This window comes from Aulostomus chinensis, chromosome 11 (assembly GCF_037954235.1).
Source record: "Aulostomus chinensis isolate RoL2024-O1b breed Wild chromosome 11, RoL_Achi_v1.0, whole genome shotgun sequence".
In the NCBI taxonomy this organism is placed as follows: Eukaryota; Metazoa; Chordata; class Actinopteri; order Syngnathiformes; family Aulostomidae; genus Aulostomus; species Aulostomus chinensis.
Window position 1 is genome coordinate 521415 of NC_141330.1, and position 21415 is coordinate 542829.

General features: G+C 49.3%; 1 protein-coding gene across 1 annotated transcript; it reads left to right on the forward strand.

Annotated features, from left to right (window-relative positions):
* The first annotated feature begins 91 nt into the window (after window positions 1-91).
* myo1eb (myosin IEb) lies at window positions 92-20368 on the forward strand. Its single transcript, XM_086217494.1, has 30 exons — window positions 92-148; window positions 255-374; window positions 477-774; window positions 4086-4223; window positions 4349-4438; window positions 6222-6316; window positions 6490-6577; window positions 6674-6763; window positions 6853-6984; window positions 8043-8072; window positions 8164-8298; window positions 8524-8656; window positions 9621-9817; window positions 9890-9970; window positions 10086-10172; window positions 10269-10355; window positions 10483-10650; window positions 10739-10824; window positions 10900-10981; window positions 11464-11669; window positions 11748-11892; window positions 11990-12104; window positions 12184-12353; window positions 17283-17428; window positions 17638-17784; window positions 17933-18090; window positions 18816-18890; window positions 18967-19156; window positions 19343-19518; window positions 19764-20368. Exons 3-30 carry the CDS (start codon window positions 772-774, stop codon window positions 19838-19840), a joined length of 3327 nt encoding a protein of 1108 aa, XP_086073620.1. The 5' UTR covers window positions 92-148; window positions 255-374; window positions 477-771; the 3' UTR covers window positions 19841-20368.
* Window positions 20369-21415: the final 1047 nt, after the last annotated feature.

Sequence of the window (21415 nt, forward strand, 5' to 3'; positions counted from 1 at the left end):
GTGGCTGTTGATGTGATGATGTCCGTCCACACGCGTCCATGAGAGCGGCAGCGCTACATCTGTAGCTGGCAACCCTCCAGAGGAAACTGCTGCGCCTGGAGCTGCAGGCATGTGTTGTTCTGATCAGATGCATCTCAGAGGATAAAAGGTCAAACTTAAGAGGTCTACAATGTAACTTAATACTTTTAATTGAGACCAATATTTCTAAAAGTAACTGGAGTCTAATTTGACCTCTGGTTTTATGGGTCACACAGCAGCAATAAGCCAATCCCGTTCTGACGAGCCGCTTTATTAGACAGACACCCAGATGAGCGTCAGGAGCCAGACCTGATGAGCCCGTCCAGCCTCTCAGCCGTGACGTGACCACCTGACAGGTAAACCCACTCACGGTAGAGAACAATTGTCTCTTCAAACAATAAAAGTGCAACTGAACCACAAAAAAAAAAAATTACACTGAGGCTGTCCTGTAACTGCAGGGGGCAGTAGTATTCCAGTTTCTCCTCTGACTGCTGATCCCAGAATTCCACGGGGAGGGAGGGGCTACACCTGCCCACACCTGCAGGGAGTTGAGACTGAAGCAGGAAGACAAGGGACAGAATGTTGAGATCAGCTGAATCACTCCCAGTTTAGTCTGAAAACAACTCAGGTGGACTGAAGTGGACCAGGTAGACTGAAGTGGACTGATCCGGGTCCTGCTGGTTTCACCTGGCAGCCACCTGCCTGAGGGTTTCAACATTCAGCTGAAGCAGGAAGTGACAGCAGACGAGCAACATGGTGAGTTGATTCTCCGACAGCTGAAGACAAGAATCTGGACTGGGTCCTGGCACTGACCTTGGTCCTGGTCCTGAACCGAGTCCTGATACCAACTCCGATTAATGCTGAATCAGAAGAAAATCAAATGTCTAAAGTTGTCAAAGTAAATGTCTCATCAACCATTAATAAACTTCAAAAGCAAAAATAGACTTTAAGTCAAATTACTACTTCAAAGAGAAATAAATCAGTTTGAAAAAAAATTGAACGCAGCGGTTCGAGACATCACTTCCTGTTATGGATGATTAGAATCTTCTCAGCCAGCCCCTCTTTACAGGGGGGTCCTCAGAGATCTAGTCAAGACCGCCAGGACCCCTCTGAGACATCCAGAGGTTTGTCCCAGGTTGCTGGCGTCATCAGTTTAGATCAGGACTCGCTGGTGGTCGGCCATGAGACTGCTGATGAGCACAGACATGGTCATCCTGCAACGTCAGAGGAAGTCATGGAGTCTGTGATGTCACAGCGCGTTTCACATCAAAACAACATTTTCTTTCTTGTCAATAAAAAATACAAAGCTGAGGAGGTGAAGCTGAGGAGGTGAAGCTGGGGAGATGAAGTGAAGCTGAGGAGATGAAGCTGAGGAGGTGAAACTGAGGAGATGAAGTGAAGCTGAGGAGGTGAAGCTGAGGAGGTGAAACTGAGGAGATGAAGTGAAGCTGAGGAGGTGAAGCTGAGGAGGTGAAGTGAAGCTGAGGAAGTGAAGCTGAGGAGGTGAAGCTGAGGAGGTGAAACTGAGGAGATGAAGCTGAGGAGGTGAAGTGAAGCCGAGGAGGTGAAGCTGAGGAGATGAAGTGAAGCTGAGGAGATGAAGCTGAGGAGGTGAAACTGAGGAGATGAAGTGAAGCTGAGGAGGTGAAGCTGAGGAGGTGAAACTGAGGAGATGAAGCTGAGGAGGTGAAGTGAAGCTGAGGAGATGAAGCTGAGGAGATGAAGTGAAGCTGAGGAGGTGAAGCTGAGGAGATGAAGTGAAGCGGAGGAGATGAAGCTGAGGAGATGAAGCTGAGGAGGTGAAGTGAAGCTGAGGAGATGAAGCTGAGGAGGTGAAGCTGAGGAGGTGAAGTGAAGCTGAGGAGATGAAGCTGAGGAGGTGAAGTGAAGCTGAGGAGATGAAGCTGAGGAGATGAAGTGAAGCGGAGGAGATGAAGCTGAGGAGGTGAAGCTGAGGAGGTGAAGCTGAGGAGATGAAGCTGAGGAGATGAAGCTGAGGAGGTGAAGTGAAGCTGAGGAGATGAAGCTGAGGAGATGAAGTGAAGCGGAGGAGGTGAAGCTGAGGAGGTGAAGTGAAGCTGAGGAGGTGAAGCTGAGGAGATGAAGCCGAGGAGGTGAAGCTGAGGAGGTGAAGTGAAGCTGAGGAGGTGAAGCTGAGGAGGTGAAGCTGAGGAGGTGAAGTGAAGCTGAGGAGGTGAAGCTGAGGAGGTGAAGCTGAGGAGGTGAAGTGAAGCTGAGGAGGTGAAGCTGAGGAGGTGAAGCTGAGGAGGTGAAGCTGAGGAGATGAAGCTGAGGAGGTGAAGCTGAGGAGGTGAAACTGAGGAGATGAAGCTGAGGAGGTGAAGTGAAGCTGAGGAGATGAAGCTGAGGAGATGAAGTGAAGCTGAGGAGGTGAAGCTGAGGAGGTGAAGTGAAGCTGAGGAGATGAAGCTGAGGAGATGAAGTGAAGCTGAGGAGGTGAAGCTGAGGAGGTGAAGTGAAGCTGAGGAGGTGAAGCTGAGGAGATGAAGCCGAGGAGGTGAAGCTGAGGAGGTGAAGTGAAGCTGAGGAGGTGAAGCTGAGGAGGTGAAGCTGAGGAGGTGAAGTGAAGCTGAGGAGGTGAAGCTGAGGAGGTGAAGCTGAGGAGGTGAAGTGAAGCTGAGGAGGTGAAGCTGAGGAGGTGAAGCTGAGGAGGTGAAGCTGAGGAGATGAAGCTGAGGAGATGAAGCTGAGGAGGTGAAGTGAAGCTGAGGAGATGAAGCTGAGGAGATGAAGTGAAGCGGAGGAGATGAAGCTGAGGAGATGAAGCTGAGGAGGTGAAGTGAAGCTGAGGAGATGAAGCTGAGGAGGTGAAGCTGAGGAGGTGAAGTGAAGCTGAGGAGATGAAGCTGAGGAGGTGAAGTGAAGCTGAGGAGATGAAGCTGAGGAGATGAAGTGAAGCGGAGGAGATGAAGCTGAGGAGGTGAAGCTGAGGAGGTGAAGCTGAGGAGATGAAGCTGAGGAGGTTAAGCTGAGGAGGTGAAGTGAAGCTGAGGAGATGAAGCTGAGGAGATGAAGCTGAGGAGATGAAGCTGAGGAGGTGAAGCTGAGGAGGTGAAGTGAAGCTGAGGAGATGAAGCTGAGGAGGTGAAGTGAAGCTGAGGAGGTGAAGCTGAGGAGGTGAAGTGAAGCTGAGGAGATGAAGCTGAGGAGGTGAAGCCGAGGAAGTGAAGCGATGAAGGTCTAAAGATGAAGTAAAACTGTGTGATTTTGTTGTGAAAGGTCCGAATGTTTGACTAACAATGAGAACTGGGCTTCAGCTTTGTTTTACATTGATTGTTGCTGATGAATTTTGTGAAATTGAATTAGATTCAAATATTGACGATTGCTTTCATCATTGATTGGAGTTTCAGTTCTTTTAAAGTTTCTGTTTTCTGGTGTTGGAATCTCTGAAGATGAAAAGGAACGCTAACTTGCTCAGTGGTCAAATCTGTTTCCTGTTTGATGTCCGCTAATATCATCAATTGCACATGATCAAGAAAATGTACAGGAAAAGTCTCAGAGTTTGTCTGCATTCTGCACACACACACACACACACACACACACACACACACACACACAGAGGAACATGCAGGGTCTTGCAGCTCGACGTGTTTAGGTCTCTCCATTCGCAACATGATTCCACAGGACTCAGGAATGCTGGAAATTCAGGCGGGACACAGAGGGTGTTGGAGGTGCTTGTTGGTAACAACCATTAGGTGGCGGTGTGGCAGCACTGCCACCATAAAGGAACTGATCCAGAGCTGAGAAGCCCAAAGTCCCCTGGTGTGTAGGGATGGATATCAAACTGAAGACACGCTTGTTCTCTGCTCTGGTGACAAGGAGGAGAAACAGCTTTGGTCACATGGTTGAACATGTTTACCATCGTCAAGGCAACAAAGTACATCTTCATCTCAGTTGTCAGACATGTTTGCTGTCGCTCAGTGACGCGTGTAGTGGTTGTTCTGTGGTATTCATGTTTCATTGATTTCACGCTTTACAGTATTTTTTTGTCACAGAAACGCTCTTGGGTGCTTCATTCTTAACGTGTCTTTGCTTCACCGCCACAGGGCAGTAAGGAGCGCTACCATTGGCTGGCCCAGAATGTGAAGGTGAGTGGCGTCGATGACATGGTGCTGCTGGCCAAGATCAGCGAGGACGCCATCACAGACAACCTGAAGAAGAGATACATGGATGACTACATCTTTGTATCCTCACCTGGGCTGATGGCCATCCTGATCCAGATCCAGATCCAGGTCTTGGTCCTGGTTAAGATGGGGTTTTCGTCTTTGTATGTGGTCCTTCTGGTTTCTCCTTGACCCAGTTCTGTCAGACCTACATCGGTCCAGTTCTGATCTCAGTCAATCCCTTTAAACAGCTTCCGTACTTTACAGAGAGAGAAGTGGAGCTCTACCAGGGCGCCGTACGACACACACACACACACACACACACGCATATAGACACACATACACACACGCACACGCATATAGACACACATACACACACGCACACGCATATAGACACACATACACACACGCACACGCATATAGACACACATACACACACGCACACGCATATAGACACACATACACACACGCACACGCATATAGACACACATACACACACGCACACGCATATAGACACACATACACACACGCACACGCATATAGACACATACACACGCATATAGACACACACACATGCATATAGACACATGCACACACACACACACACGCGCATATAGACACATACACACACGCATATAGACACACACACACATACACACACATATATATACACATACACGCGCATAAAGACACACACACATGCATATAGACACACGCAAACACACACACATAGACACACATGCATATAGACACATCACACACCCATATAGACACACCAACCACGCAAACAGACACACCGCACACGCATAAAGACACACACGCAAAGACACACATACACATATAGACACACATACACACACGCATATAGACACACCACACACGCATATAGACACACCGCACACGCATAAAGACACACACGCAAAGACACACACACACGCATATAGACACATGCACACACATATAGACACACACATACACACATATATAGACACACCACACACACGCATATAGACACACACACACACACGCATATAGACATACGTACATAGACACATGCACACACACGCATATAGACACACGCACACGCATATAGACACACATACACACGCATATAGACACAAATACACACACGCATATAGACATACATACACCCACGCATATAGACACACACACACACGCATATAGACACAAATACACACACGCATATAGACACACATACACACGCATATAGACATACATACACCCACGCATATAGACACACATACACACGCATATAGACACAAATACACACACGCATATAGACATACATACACCCACGCATATAGACACACACACACACGCATATAGACACAAATACACACACGCATATAGACATACATACACCCACGCATATAGACACACATACACACGCATATAGACACAAATACACACACGCATATAGACATACATACACCCACGCATATAGACACACACACACACGCATATAGACACACGTATGTAGACACACACACACACGCATATAGACACACGTATGTAGACACACACGCGCACACACACGCATATAGATACACATACACCCACGCATATAGACACACACGCAAAGACACACACATGCATATAGACACACACACGCAAAGACACACACACGCAAAAACACACATACGCAAAGACACACACACGCAAAGACACACATACGCATATAGGCACACCACACACGCATATAGACACACGTATGTAGACACACACGCGCACACACACACGCATATAGACACACCACACACGCATATAGACACACACGCATAAAGACACACACACAAAGACACACACACACGCATATAGACACATGCACACACATACACACATATATAGACACACCACACACACGCATATAGACACATATACACACACACAAGCATACAAACACACACGCATACCGAAACACACAAACACAACCACAAGCATACAAACACACACGCATACCGAAACACACAGACACACACACAACATTGATCTGTTGTTTCGTGTATCTGAATGTAACTGAGGTCCCTTGTGACCCCGCCCCCCGCCCCGCCCCCCCAGGCTCAGTATGAGAACCCCCCCCACATCTACGCGCTGGCTGACAACATGTATCGCAATATGATGATTGACAACGAGAACCAATGTGTCATCATCAGGTGGGCGGGACTTTGATTCATGACAACAAATAAACATGTCGAGTCTGCTTCTTACTGACAGAGTTGCACCGGCAACCACCGCCACTGCTGCTCCTGTTTTTGTTGTTGTTGTTGTTTTTGTTGATGTTTTGTTGTTTTTGTTGTTGTGATGTGTATCGTTTCCTCTTCCTCAGTGGCGAGAGTGGCGCTGGAAAAACTGTTGCTGCCAAATTCATCATGAGTTACGTGTCCAAAGTGTCAGGAGGTGGAGACAAAGTCCAGGTGAGTCGACAAAGTACTGCAGTACAAGATGTGGTGTTGCTGCCAGTACATTGGAGTTGCTGTAGTAGTACTTATACAGCAGTTGTGTGTTCGCAGCACGTTAAAGACATCATCCTCCAGTCCAACCCGCTCCTGGAGGCCTTCGGCAACGCCAAGACTGTCCGCAACAACAACTCCAGCCGCTTCGTCAGTACTCCTACTCTTCAACTGCAAATGCAGATACACTGCACATACTAGTACACACAACAAAGTGCTGCTCCACTTTCTACCAACAGGGAAAATACTTTGAGATCCAGTTCAGTCGTGGTGGTGCTCCGGATGGCGGGAAGATCTCCAACTTCCTGCTGGAGAAGAGCCGAGTGGTTTCACAGAACCAGGGAGAGAGGAACTTCCACATCTACTACCAGGTACTACCATCAGGAACTACTGCCATGTACTACTACCAGGAACTTCCACATCTACTACCAGGTACTACTATCAGGAACTACTGCCATGTACTACTATCAGGAACTACTGCCATGTACTACTACCAGGAACTACTGCCATGTACTACTACCAGGAACTTTCACATCTACTTACGGGTACTTCTACCAGGTATTACTACCAGGTACTACATTTTACTTCCAGGTACCACTGCCAGGTACTACACTTTACTTCCAGGTACCGCTGCCAGGTGCTACACTTTACTTCCAGGTACCGCTGCCAGGTACTCCACTTTACTTCCAGGTACTCCACTTTACTTCCAGGTACTCCACTTTACTTCCAGGTACTCCATTTTACTTCCAGGTACTCCACTTTACTTCCAGGTACCGCTGCCAGGTACTACACCTTACTTCCAGGTACCGCTGCCAGGTACTCCACTTTACTTCCAGGTACTCCACTTTACTTCCAGGTACTCCATTTTACTTCCAGGTACCGCTGCCAGGTACTACACCTTACTTCCAGGTACCGCTGCCAGGTACTCCACTTTACTTCCAGGTACTCCACTTTACTTCCAGGTACTCCATTTTACTTCCAGGTACCGCTGCCAGGTACTCCACTTTACTTCCAGGTACTCCACTTTACTTCCAGGTACTCCATTTTACTTCCAGGTACTCCATTTTACTTCCAGGTACTACACTTTACTTCCAGGTACCGCTGCCAGGTACTCCACTTTACTTCCAGGTACTCCACTTTACTTCCAGGTACTGCTGCCAGGTACTCCACTTTCCTTCCAGGTACTCCATTTTACTTCCAGGTACTACACTTTACTTCCAGGTACCGCTGCCAGGTACTCCACTTTACTTCCAGGTACTCCACTTTACTTCCAGGTACTCCACTTTACTTCTAGGTACTCCATTTTACTTCCAGGTACTCCATTTTACTTACAGGTACTGGTGACCTCTTCGGTGTTGACCGCCTCTCATCTGCTCGTCATTGTTGATTTCTCATGGTTCTGTCAATGAAATTAACACAGACTACAAAGAAGTACCAGATACTACACAGGTACCATCAGGTACTCCCATACGTACAATGGGATACTACAATTTTTACTCTTAGTGTGTCTCTCTCTGAAGTCCTCTGTCTCTTTGACGTTTGGTCACCAGCTGCTGGAGGGCGCCAGTGACGAGCAGAGAGAAAACCTCGGCGTCACAACCCCCGACTACTACAACTACCTCAACCAATCAGAGACCTACACCGTGGACGACGTCAACGACAAGAAGGAGTTCTCTGATACACTGGTCCGTGCGTGTGCATGTGTGTGTGTGACTCCATGTGTGTGTGTGTCTGACTGTGTGTGTGTGTGTCTGACTCCGTGTGTGTTTCTGACTGTGTGTGTGGGTGTCTGACTCCGTGTGTGTGTGTGTGTGTGTCTGACTGTGTGTGTGTGTGTGTGTGTGTGTGTCTGACTGTGTGTGTGTGTGTGTGTGTGTGTGTGTGTGTGTTTGTGTGTGTGTGTGTCTCAGGGGGCCATGTCTGTGGTGGGTCTGTCTCTGGAGGACCAGGACTCTGTTCTTCAGCTGGTTGCAGGAATTCTTCATTTAGGGAACATCAGCTTCAGGGAGGAGAACAACTACGCCGTCATTGAGAGTCAAGACTGTAAGTTACAACCAACTAGCCTACTAACTAGGGATGGACCGATTATTGGTGCCGATATTCGGCATTTTGAGGCATATCGGCATCGATAAGAGATCAATTTCAAATTAGGTTATTTTGGCTCTGATGCAGTCACTACTCTGTCTCCAGCGTTGCCCCACCCACAGCACTCTGCTGGTTCAGTCCCTCCAGACGTGTCTGTCAATCACTTTAAACAAGGTTGCTGATAATATCGATCGGGAAGTAGTCGGTGATCGTAGAACTGTGTGAGTGAAAGAGAGGGTGACAGTCGGTTCGTTTTATTACAGGAAAGCAGGTGGAGGGGATGGCTTGAGAATTATTTCATTTGCCTTTTAAAACTTCAGGAAGCTATTTTTAAAAATTTATTTCAATGTCCCGCACTTTTTGTTTTTGTTGGAACTAAAATAACATTTCAGTTATATTGAAATTTTGGAAAACTTTATTTACTTTAGCAAACTTTAGGGAGCTATTTATCAGTTAAAATTTTCATTGGACTTCATGAGACGTTCTGCTGAGCCTGGGAGCTTCCTGCTCTTTGTCATCATTTGAAAACCAAGATGTCTGTTTTTCTACAACGTTCAGTAAACGTCTGCTCAAAGGCATTTGGACAAAGTTAAGTGTTGGAGTTTGTAACACTCCAAATTTTGATGTGTATATATATACATATATATATATATATATATATATATATATATATATATACACACACACACACACACACACATACTTTTACCATAAATGAATATCGGTCATCAGCCTCCTTGACTTCTAATATTCGGTATCGGCCCTGAAAAAAACATAGGTCAATCTACCACAAAGCATTTGTGACAATAACAACTATTCACAAGTGTGTATGTGTGTGTGTGTGTGTGTGTGTGTGTGTGTGTGTGTGTGTGTGTGTGTGTGTGTGTGTGTGTGTGTGTGTGTGTGTGTGCGCACGCATCAGTCTTGGCATTCCCGTCTTTCCTGCTGGGGATCCCTCAGGATGGTCTCTGCAGTAAATTGACCAGCCGGGTGATGGACAGTAAGTGGGGCGGGAAGACCGAGTCCATCTCTGTGACCCTGAACACGGAGCAGGCCTGCTTCTCCAGAGACGCGCTGGCCAAAGCGCTCTACACGCGTCTCTTTGACTTCCTGGTCGACGTCAGTTCACATCATCACCTTTCATGTCTCGCTGGTTCGTTCTGCCATTGATTGCTTCTGTCTGTGTGTCAGTGTGTCAATAACGCCATACAGAAGGATGAGGAGGAGCTCAACATCGGTGTTCTCGACATCTACGGATTCGAGATCTTCCAGGTAACACACTTCTCTGTTGTTGCCAGGACCCTAATTCAAGGATTACTGCAGTATTTCTAAATCATCAAAGTAGAAAAACTGCTAGAACTACTTCTTTCTTCTGCCGTTCTTCAAGAAAAACGGCTTTGAGCAGTTCTGCATCAACTTTGTCAATGAGAAGCTGCAGCAGATTTTCATCGAACTTACACTGAAGGCAGAGCAGGTGACCCCACTGATGACATCATCTTATCATCAACTTCTGATGTAGTTGAAGGCAACTTTGAACAGCCTGTTCTCAACCACGTTCTCCCATCTGCAGGAAGAGTACGTTCAGGAGGGAATCAAATGGACGCCCATTGAATATTTCAACAACAAGGTGGTCTGTGACCTCATTGAGTCCAAGCTGGTGAGTGGACCAATCAGCTGCTGAGGGAACAGCAAGGTTTTGAAGAGTCAAGGACATGGCTATCATAGAGGGGCAAAGGGGGTTGACAGATGGTTTCCCTATCTCCATCTTTCTTGTCCTTTCCCAGAATCCTCCTGGGCTCATGAGTATCTTAGATGACGTGTGTGCCACCATGCACGCCAAAGGTGAGGGGGCAGACCAGACGCTGCTGCAGAAGCTGCAGGGACAGATTGGCTCGCATGAGCATTTCAGCAGCTGGAACAGAGGATTCATCGTCCACCACTACGCTGGGAAGGTGCTCGTCTGTCCGTCTGTGTCCTTCTGTCTGCCCGTCAGCTTGTCACAGTCGCTAACCGCACCTGTCCGCCCGTCATCCTGCATAGGTGTCCTATGATGTTAGCGGCTTCTGTGAGAGGAACAGAGACGTGTTGTTCAATGACATCATCGAGCTGATGCAGAGCAGCGAGTTGTAAGTCTTCCCAATGTGTGTGATGATGTCGTGATGACCTCATAGTGACTCCTGTCTGTGTTGTGTTTTTGTCAGTCCGTTCATCAGAGCTTTGTTCCCTGAGAACCTGGATGCGGAGAAGAGAGGACGTCCGTCTACCGCCAGCAGTAAGATCAAGGTGAGAGGGACACAGCTGATCAGTGATGGACAGCTGGACAACAGCTCGGCAATCAATCGGTTGATGACGGTTTGCTCAGGACCCTCGGGTCCGACCAGGTTCTGAGGGTCATTTTCATTAGCAAATATTCCACTCTGTCTGGGTTTTTTTGTTTTTTTGGGGGGGTGGGAGAGATCCTGGGTGGGAGGTTCGTACGGAGTTGCCTGGGGGAGGGAGGGTTGCGTGTGTGTGGGGGGGGGGGGGCATACAAAGGAGTTCAAATGTTGTTACTGCCCTGTAAATGTGTAAGTGACGGGAGGAAAGAGAGAGAAAAAACATGTACATGATGTAAATATATGAATACTGTAAAGTTTTCAATCAAAAAAGTTGATCACAAAAAAAGCAAATGTTCCATAATGAAAGTTTCAGGGACACAAAATTCCAGGGAACGGTGTCAGTGGGTAAGACTGTTCCCGGGTAACCGTGTCTACCTCACACCTCAGAAACAAGCCAACAACCTGGTCCAGACGCTGATGAAGTGCACGCCGCACTACATTCGCTGTATCAAGCCCAACGAGACCAAGCGCCCTCGGGACTGGGAGGAGAACCGTGTCAGACACCAGGTGGAGTACCTGGGTCTCCGTGAGAACATCCGAGTACGCAGAGCTGGATATGCTTACCGTCGTGCTTTCAACAAGTTCCTGCAAAGGTCAGAGGTCAAACAGTACGAGGCAGCACGCTGTACAGCTGCTTCCAAGATGATGACAGTGCTTTTCACATGCTGCAGGTATGCCATCCTGACCAGGGAGACGTGGCCAAGTTGGAGGGGCGGGGAGCGGGAGGGGGTCCTCCACCTCCTCAGTTCTGTCAACATGGACCAGGACCAGTTCCAGCTGGGCAAGACCAAAGTCTTCATCAAAGCTCCTGAGTCGGTATGGAACAGGAAATGGAGAAAACCATTGCAGGAAGTGTTGACTTTCAACATCAGGTTTCTTGAAGCTCTCATCCACATCTGTTGGTGCTCTGCAGCTCTTCCTGTTGGAGGAGATGAGGGAGAGGAAGTACAATGGTTACGCTCGGGTCATTCAGAAGGCGTGGCGCAAACACATCACAGTACGCAAGTACGTCAAGATGAGGGAGGAAGGTAAGACGGCCTTCATCGCTGTCATGGAAGTGGTACATTTAGAACGTGAGTTCAATGATTTGGACTTTGCTTCTTCCAGCCTCAGATATCCTGCTCAACAAAAAAGAGCGCCGCAGAAATAGTCTCAACAGGAACTTTGTGGGCGACTACATCGGCACAGACACCTGTCCTGAGATCCGCCAGTTTGTTGGACGCAGAGAGAGAATCGACTTTGCCGACGTTGTGGTCAAATTTGACCGCAGGTTCAGGGTAACAACCTACCGTCATTCTTCTTCCTCCATAGCAGGCTAGAGGTTGTTCAGTACCCATGTAGGACTGAAACGGAGACATGGCCTCCAGGCACGTGTGAGACACTCGCATCCAGTCAGGTTTCTCTGTGTGTCTCCAAACACGTCCATCAGTCCCTGCCGCTTCTATCTTAGTAGAGCAGGAGTAGAACCTCCCTCCTAGTAGAGCAGGTGTAGAACCTCCCTCCTGGTAGAGCAGGTGTAGAACCTCCCTCCTGGTAGAGCAGGTGTAGAACCTCCCTCCTAGTAGAGCAGGAGTAGAACCTCCCTCCCTCCTAGTAGAGCAGGAGTAGAACCTCCCTCCCTCCTAGTAGAGCAGGAGTAGAACCTCCCTCCCTCCTAGTAGAGCAGGAGTAGAACCTCCCTCCTGGTAGAGCAGGTGTAGAACCTCCCTCCTAGTAGAGCAGGAGTAGAACCTCCCTCCCGGTAGAGCAGGTGTAGAACCTCCCTCCCGGTAGACCAGGTGTAGAACCTCCCTCCTAGTAGAGCAGGTGTAGAACCTCCCTCCTAGTAGAGCAGGTGTAGAACCTCCCTCCTGGTAGAGCAGGTGTAGAACCTCCTTCTCTCGTAGTAGAGCAGATGTAGAACCTCCCTCTCTCCTAGTAGAGCAGGTGTAGAACTTCCCTCCTGGTAGAGCAGGTGTAGAACCTCCCTCTCTCCTAGTAGAGCAGGTGTAGAACCTCCCTCCCGGTAGAGCAGGTGTAGAACCTCCCTCCTGGTAGAGCAGGTGTAGAACCTCCCTCCTGGTAGAGCAGGTGTAGAACCTCCCTCCCTCCTAGTAGAGCAGGTGTAGAACCTCCCTCCCTCCTAGTAGAGCAGGAGTAGAACCTCCCTCCCTCCTGGTAGAGCAGGTGTAGAACCTCCCTCCCTCCTGGTAGAGCAGGTGTAGAACCTCCTTCTCTCGTGGTAGAGCAGGTGTAGAACCTCCTTCTCTCGTGGTAGAGCAGGTGTAGAACCTCCCTCTCTCCTAGTAGAGCAGGTGTAGAACTTCCCTCCTGGTAGAGCAGGTGTAGAACCTCCCTCTCTCCTAGTAGAGCAGGTGTAGAACCTCCCTCCCGGTAGAGCAGGTGTAGAACCTCCCTCCTGGTAGAGCAGGTGTAGAACCTCCCTCCTGGTAGAGCAGGTGTAGAACCTCCCTCCCTCCTAGTAGAGCAGGTGTAGAACCTCCCTCACTCCTAGTAGAGCAGGAGTAGAACCTCCCTCCCTCCTGGTAGAGCAGGTGTAGAACCTCCCTCCCTCCTAGTAGAGCAGGTGTAGAACCTCCCTCCCTCCTGGTAGAGCAGGTGTAGAACCTCCTTCTCTCGTAGTAGAGCAGGTGTAGAACCTCCCTCCCTCCTAGTAGAGCAGGTGTAGAACCTCCCTCCCTCCTAGTAGAGCAGGAATAGAACCTCCCTCCCGGTAGAGCAGGTGTAGAACCTCCCTCCTACTAGAGCAGGAGTAGAACCTCCCTCCTGGTAGAGCAGGTGTAGAATCTCCCTCCTCCTATGAACCCCCATCCAACAATCCTTGAAAAGGCAAATCTGAGACAGCAGAGATGAAAAATCAGAACAAGAACCAGAACCACAATCAGAACCAGAATCCTTTATTCTTCTCCAAGGAGGTTCTGTTCCTAGCAGTGTTCCACTCAACAACAAACAGGAAATGAAGAGAACAAGGCTCAGCTCATTGTGACAGAACAAGACGACTCAAAAAGAGAGAAACTAAGAACAATCAGAAGGTCACTGACATGGAGACAGAGCAGTGGACAGTGGACGGTCCAATCGCTGACATGTGTTCTACAGTTTTGTTGCCACTGTGAGAAAGGACCTCTGTGGTGCTCAGTTTTTGAGTCTGTTGGTCCGTGTCCTCCTGTGTTGGACCAGGAGCTGATGAGGGGGGGGGCGGGGTGATGTTGTCCGGGATGCTCCGTAGTTTCAGAAGCATCCTTCTCTCCGTCACTGTCTCTAAGGAGTCCAGTTTCACCCCCACCACATCACCAGCTTTAAGGATGAGTCTATTGGGTCTGTTAGCGTCTGCAGTCCTCAGTCTGCTGCCCAGCACACCACAGCAAACAGAACCGCACTAGAAACCAGAGACTCGTAGAACATCCTCAGCATGGTCCTGCAGATGTTGAAGGACCTGAGCTCAGAAAGTAGAGGCACCTCTGTCCTCTCTTATAAAGGCTTCAGTGTTCTGAGCCCAGTCCAGTTTGTTGTCTATGTGGACTCACAGATATTTATAGTCCTCCACAGAGTCTACGTTGACCCCCTGGATGGAAACAGGGGACACAGGAGACTTGAAAACCTTCCTTTACCAGCAGGAAGGTGGAGCAGATCCAGGCTCCATGGGGATGGACGTCTGCTTTGACCTGCTGGATGGAGAGAAAGCACAATGACAACATAATAAATTAAAGCTGTAAGCAGCATTGTGAGGGCTTGAGCCCTGGCCTGAATCCCAGGGTGTCCTGGTCCAGTGTGGAGGCCTTGTAGTTGAGGAGTTAGAAGCCTGAGTCTGATCAGAGAGTGAGAGCAGAGCTGAGAGCTGGCCCTTTAAGAACCCCTCCCCCACTGCTCTGTCTTTGATCTGTGCTAGAGTGAGAGCAGAGCTGAGAGCTGGCCCTTTAAGAACCCCTCCCCCACTGCTCTGTCTTTGATCTGTGCTAGAGTGAGAGCAGAGCTGAGAGCTGGCCCTTTAAGAACCCCTCCCCCACTGCTCTGTCTCTGATCTGTGCTAGAGTGAGAGCAGAGCTGAGAGCTGGCCCTTTAAGAACCCCTCCCCCACTGCTCTGTCTTTGATCTGTGCTAGAGTGAGAGCAGAGCTGAGAGCTGGCCCTTTAAGAACCCCTCCCCCACTGCTCTGTCTCTGATCTGTGCTAGAGTGAGAGCAGAGCTGAGAGCTGGCCCTTTAAGAACCCCTCCCCCACTGCTCTGTCTCTGATCTGTGCTAGAGTGGAGCAAAGCTGAGAGCTGGCCCTTTAAGAACCCCTCCCCCACTGCTCTGTCTTTGATCTGTGCTAGAGTGAGAGCAGAGCTGAGAGCTGGCCCTTTAAGAACCCCTCCCCCACTGCTCTGTCTCTGATCTGTGCTAGAGTGAGAGCAGAGCTGAGAGCTGGCCCTTTAAGAACCCCTCCCCCACTGCTCTGTCTTTGATCTGTGCTAGAGTGAGAGCAGAGCTGAGAGCTGGCCCTTTAAGAACCCCTCCCCCACTGCTCTGTCTTTGATCTGTGCGAGAGTGAGAGCAGAGCTGAGAGCTGGCCCTTTAAGAACCCCTCCCCCACTGCTCTGTCTTCGATCTGTGCTAGAGTGAGAGCAGAGCTGAGAGCTGGCCCTTTAAGAACCCCTCCCCCACTGCTCTGTCTTTGATCTGTGCTAGAGTGAGAGCAGAGCTGAGAGCTGGCCCTTTAAGAACCCCTCCCCCACTGCTCTGTCTTTGATCTGTGCTAGAGTGAGAGCAGAGCTGAGAGCTGGCCCTTTAAGAACCCCTCCCCCACTGCTCTGTCTCTGATCTGTGCTAGAGTGAGAGCAGAGCTGAGAGCTGGCCCTTTAAGAACCCCTCCCCCACTGCTCTGTCTCTGATCTGTGCTAGAGTGAGAGCAGAGCTGAGAGCTGGCCCTTTAAGAACCCCTCCCCCACTGCTCTGTCTCTGATCTGTGCTAGAGTGAGAGCAGAGCTGAGAGCTGGCCCTTTAAGAACCCCTCCCCCACTGCTCTGTCTTTGATCTGTGCTAGAGTGAGAGCAGAGCTGAGAGCTGGCCCTTTAAGAACCCCTCCCCCACTGCTCTGTCTTTGATCTGTGCTAGAGTGAGAGCAGAGCTGAGAGCTGGCCCTTTAAGAACCCCTCCCCCACTGCTCTGTCTTTGATCTGTGCTAGAGTGAGAGCAGAGCTGAGAGCTGGCCCTTTAAGAACCCCTCCCCCACTGCTCTGTCTTTGATCTGTGCTAGAGTGAGAGCAGAGCTGAGAGCTGGCCCTTTAAGAACCCCTCCCCCACTGCTCTGTCTTTGATCTGTGCTAGAGTGAGAGCAGAGCTGAGAGCTGGCCCTTTAAGAACCCCTCCCCCACTGCTCTGTCTTTGATCTGTGCTAGAGTGAGAGCAGAGCTGAGAGCTGGCCCTTTAAGAACCCCTCCCCCACTGCTCTGTCTCTGATCTGTGCTAGAGTGGAGAGAGAGGAGGAGCACCAGGACTGGAGTGGGACAAGAGGAAGAAGTCGGCATACGCTGGTCCAGAGGGACACAGAACACCCTGTTCTTGGAGGGGTTTTTGTCAGGAATGCAGTGGTGTGGTTGTTGGAGCTGTGGGATGGATGGTGTAGATGTGAGAAGCGTTTGTTTGACAGTATGAACCTGAGAGGACACCGTCTCCCCATAGACTTCCATTGTAAGGTGAAACGTGTCTCCCCCACTTATAAACGGCTTATAAAATCCAAACCGTTCTATAAAAAAGAAGTTCTATAAAAACTTTTAATAACTTTTGATCAGCAGAGTTTGGAGAGTCATGTCTGAAGTTTTGGAAGCGATAGCATGAACGCCCTCGGAGGAGATGGCGTTTGTTCGGGGCGCAAAAGTGTCCCAAATTGGACATTCGTGTCCAAATTGTGGACGTCCTGTTCGAGTTAGGTCAGGGGTGTCTGTATACGATTCGTTCGTCTTGATGAGACGAATAAAACGGTGTTGGTCCCATGTCTGTAGGACATTCCTACAGGCCATGGCGTGTTTTTTTGTGTATCTAGGTGGCGCTATTGAGTAGAGCGCTTGTTTTTTTTTTAATTATCGAATTTTTTGCCGCACCCGATGTAGCCCTAACGAGCTACCAATAATAACGTCTATTGGGGGACGGTGGGCTCTCAGCTACATGTATGGGATAAAGGACTGTGACAAGTCCTAGAGGGGTCCACTGATCTGTTTCTCTCCATCAGATGGTGAAGCGTGACCTCATCTTGACCTCAAAGTTCCTGTACCTGATTGGTCGACAGAAGGTGAAGCAGGGACCAGATAAAGGTCAGATCCAGGAGGTTCTTAAGAGGAAGATTGAGCTCAACAAGATCCAGTCAGTTTCCCTGAGGTACAACACCAGAACAAGGACCAGAAACAAAATTACAAGGACTAGAACCAGAACCTGCTAACATAAGTAACGTGGGCCCACCTAACCTAGGTGAAGCCCATGTAGGCTTTTTTGACTGAGAAGAACTAGAATCAGCACCACAAATACATAGATAGCTTGTATCAGCTCATGTCTGTATACTGATCATGTGATGTTGCATGTCTCTTTAGCACGCTGCAGGACGACATCTTCATCGTCCACGAGGAGGAGTACGACAGCGTCCTCCAGAGTGTCTTTAAAACAGAGTTCCTCAGTCTGCTGGTCAAACGTTATCAAGAGAAAACTCAGAATAAGCTGCCGCTGAAATTTAACAACCTGTGAGTGTCTCATGTCCGTCCTCTAGCTCTGGGACCACGCCGGCCAGCGTCTCCACGAGACGTCCTGCTTCATGCTCGCACAACTCTGTTGTGACACGTTCTAAGAACTGACCTGCTGATGACACAGTAATCCCATCTCTCCCTGCAGGCTGGAGTTTAAGGTCAAGAAGGGCGGCTGGGGTCCATTCAGCTCCTCGGGGTCCAGACAGATCCAGTTCCGGCTGGGTCAGGGTGATGAAGCAGTTCTGAAGCCCAGTGGGAAGATCCTGCAGGTCTCCATTGGCCCGGGTCTGCCCAAAAACTCTCGTAAGTTTGTATCAGATTCTGTCATCACCATGAATCCTGTCCACAACACCGGGAGTTGGGGTGCTGTGGGCCCCCCCCCCCCCCCCCCCCCGGAACCTACCCAGAGGAACATGCTTGGTATAGAACCGCTGACACATTATGATAAATGAAAATGAGATTTGGGCGACATAAGAACAGAAGATTTTAGAAAATAAATCTGCTTCAACTGTATTTTTTGCATTTGTCAGGGGTTCCTGAATGGGACTGGTTCCTGTCTGGGACTGGTTCCTGTCTGCCCTGTGTCACTGACCTCTGCAGTGCAACTGTGTTATGTTCATTCTTGTTACATGCTCCCACGATGACGCATGATGTCCCCAGACTCCTAATAATCACGCCCCACACTTCAGCCTGAAAAGATTCGGTTACCTGCTCAGTCAGGCTGTTGTGTCGGTGTAGTTTTTATAAATCAGTCAAAGGTTTCAAGTGTTGGAAGCTAAGTGAGAGAGCGCTGCCACTGCCTGAGTCACTAAGAAAAAAGCTATAACCTTTGAAGTCATTTGTTTTAAAACTGTTGGCCTGTGCTGGTTATGGCCTCGATGCCCGTGGTTGCTGAAGGGTCCAGGGTTAGTTTGCGGGCGGCTCCAGGACGCAGTACAGGGGCAGCGCCCCTGCTCAGACCCCCTCTCACAGCTATGGTCCTGCCAATGTTTTCTGTGCTCTCCTCCTGACTTCCTGTCTGTTCTCAGGACCAACCAGGAGGGACAATCGCAAGAGTCTACACCGAGGCAACCAGACTCCTCCCACTAACCAGTACACCCCAGGTAAGAGTTGAATTCTCCTCAGGTGAGGGTGTCACCTACTGTGTTGCATGTTGATGTTTGTGTTCCTTCCCCTCAGCACGTCACACCAGGGAGGACAGAGCTCCCAAAGGAGGCACCGCATCCTCCAGAGGGACCCTCCTGAGGCAGCAATCCAGCATGGAGCAGCCCAGTCTGCCCCGTCTCCAGAACCTGCGTCGCTCTGACAACCAGCACCCACAGCACCAAGACATGGGCTTCATGGACGTTCCTGAGCAAGGCGCCGCAGGGTGAGAACACTGGGGCCAAACCAGTACAACCAGTATAACCAGGACCAGCAGTGTGACTAGTGCAAACCAGTGACCTGTGTTACCCCTGTAACTGGGGACAATGTCATCAGCTGACTGCTGGGATGTGACACCGTAATGTGGTGTCCTGTCAGGTGTAATGTTTATATCCCTGAGTCTTACCTGCAGGCTGCAGCGGAGGCGGTCAAAGGAGGTGAAGCCTGTCCCTGGAGCAGGGCGACCCAAACCAGCTCCTAAACCAAAGCCTCGGTCACCACAATGCAAGGCTCTGTACGCCTACGATGCCCAGGACACGGACGAGCTCAGCTTCAACGCAGACGATGTCATCGAGATCCTAACTGAAGGTAGCCCTGCCGCTGCTACCGCTGTTGTAAATATGCTACTATTATCACTGCTGCTAGTGCTAGTATTACTGATGCTAATACTTCCTTCATTACTTAATAATACTTTTCCACTCAGTCTGAATGAGGGGCGTGTCCTGCAGGGCGGGTGACATCAGTCGATTCTAGTGCTTCTGTCAGATGTGCACTTGAGTCACGTCCTCCGATTGACATGTAGTTGGATGTCCCGTCCATACTTGTGTCTGCAGATCCGTCTGGCTGGTGGTACGGCCGGCTGCGAGGCAGAGAAGGCATGTTCCCTGGAAATTACGTGGAGAAGATCTAGACCTCTGATGGGTCAAAGGTCGCTAGCCTCTAGGAGCAGCTGGTCCAAGGTCACCAGACTTCTTAACGTCAGCTGAGAGGAAATGGGAAGCTCATTATTGAGTATTCATAACAACCATCACATTTCAGTCAACCAGAGTTGCCTGATCCTCAGGGGTCAAAGGTCAGGCTCTGGTGCACCACCCTGCTGACTGCTGGAGAGAAAGTACTCATGTTCTTATAAGGAAAGGTACTCTCAGATGAAACGTCCCCGTGTGACTTGAATCTCTGATCATCTCTGATGTTTCAAAGCAACCGTGTGCTCACAGAAACCTGAGTGTGCGCCCCTACAGGCCGCCGTGTTCATGACAGCCACAGGTGCTGCAGAGATGATCAGACACCAAAGTCACAATGGAACCTTCAAGTGAACAAAAGAACATCAGATGGAACAATGGAAAAGTAAAAGCAAATATAAAAATGAATTGTTTTGTAAGCTTTGAAAAAAAAGAACCTTTTTGAAATGAATCAAACTGCCAATAAAGTCACGTTTCACTACAAACCCGAGTCTGGTCAGCCTGGACACATTGCAGCAAGAACTATTAATGAGCAATAACTCACTGATCTCAGATCAGACTGTCAGAATGCTGACTGAACCAGTGATCCCGGTTGGTTCCCTGTTAGAGGACAAAAGCAACCCTCAACACTCTGTACATGACCGAGTCTCTGCTCCAGCAGCTGAAACACTAATCTGATCCAACTTTGTGGTTGACCTCCTTGACAGGATCTTTTTTCAACTGGGAGACCAACAGTTCCAAATATTCAGCCCCAGCTCCAAACACAAACGTCAGGCTTCCCTCGGCCTGGAGACCAGGCTAGTGAGCTTAGCACAATGAGTATTAGTGGGTGAGAAGTGTTAGCAAAGCTCCATCTCAGCCTGCACTAATATACCGAGGGTGTAACCTTGTGTTAGAAAGTGAGTCTCCTATCGTGGGTGTCTTCCTTTAAAAGAAACCAACCTGTTCAAACTTTTTTTCACATCAAAGTCAAGTAAAATAGAAATGAGCATAGCATAGCTTCACATGAACAACCCAACAGAGTCATGGTGCCATCTAGTGGTGATGGAGGCAAACAAACCACATTAGTAAGTCGAGCTACATTTGATAACGTCTGTTACTGAAGGGTACTGATTGTTACAGCCAGGAACAACCCTGATCTGGAACTGTGGAGCACTACATTTCCCAGAGGGCCGTGCTGCTGGAAACTATACCCATAATGTAATAGCATGAGTTTTAGGAAGGGCGGTGCAGTGGAGCAGTGGTCCTCACTGTGGCCCCCATCAAGAAGGTTGTGGGTGGAGCAGTGGTCCTCCCTGTGGCCCCCATCAAGAAGGTTGTGGGTGGAGCCCCGGCTGGAGCACAGGGTCTTTCTGGGTGAGTCTCCATGTTCTCCCTGTTCCTGCTGGGTTCTCTCTGGTACTCCAGCTTCCTCCACAGTCCAAAGACATCAAGAGGGACCAGGTTAATCCAGACTCTAAATTGACCGTAGGCGTGGCTGGGAGAGCCAATGGTTGTCTGTCTCTATGTGTTGGCCCTGCCAT

Coding starts and splice junctions, on each gene's coding strand:
- myo1eb (XM_086217494.1), top strand. Junction 4,224..4,348: donor ACATGGATGACTACATCTTT/GTATCCTCACCT, acceptor CAGTTCTGTCAG/ACCTACATCGGTCCAGTTCT. Junction 10,356..10,482: donor ACCTCATTGAGTCCAAGCTG/GTGAGTGGACCA, acceptor GTCCTTTCCCAG/AATCCTCCTGGGCTCATGAG.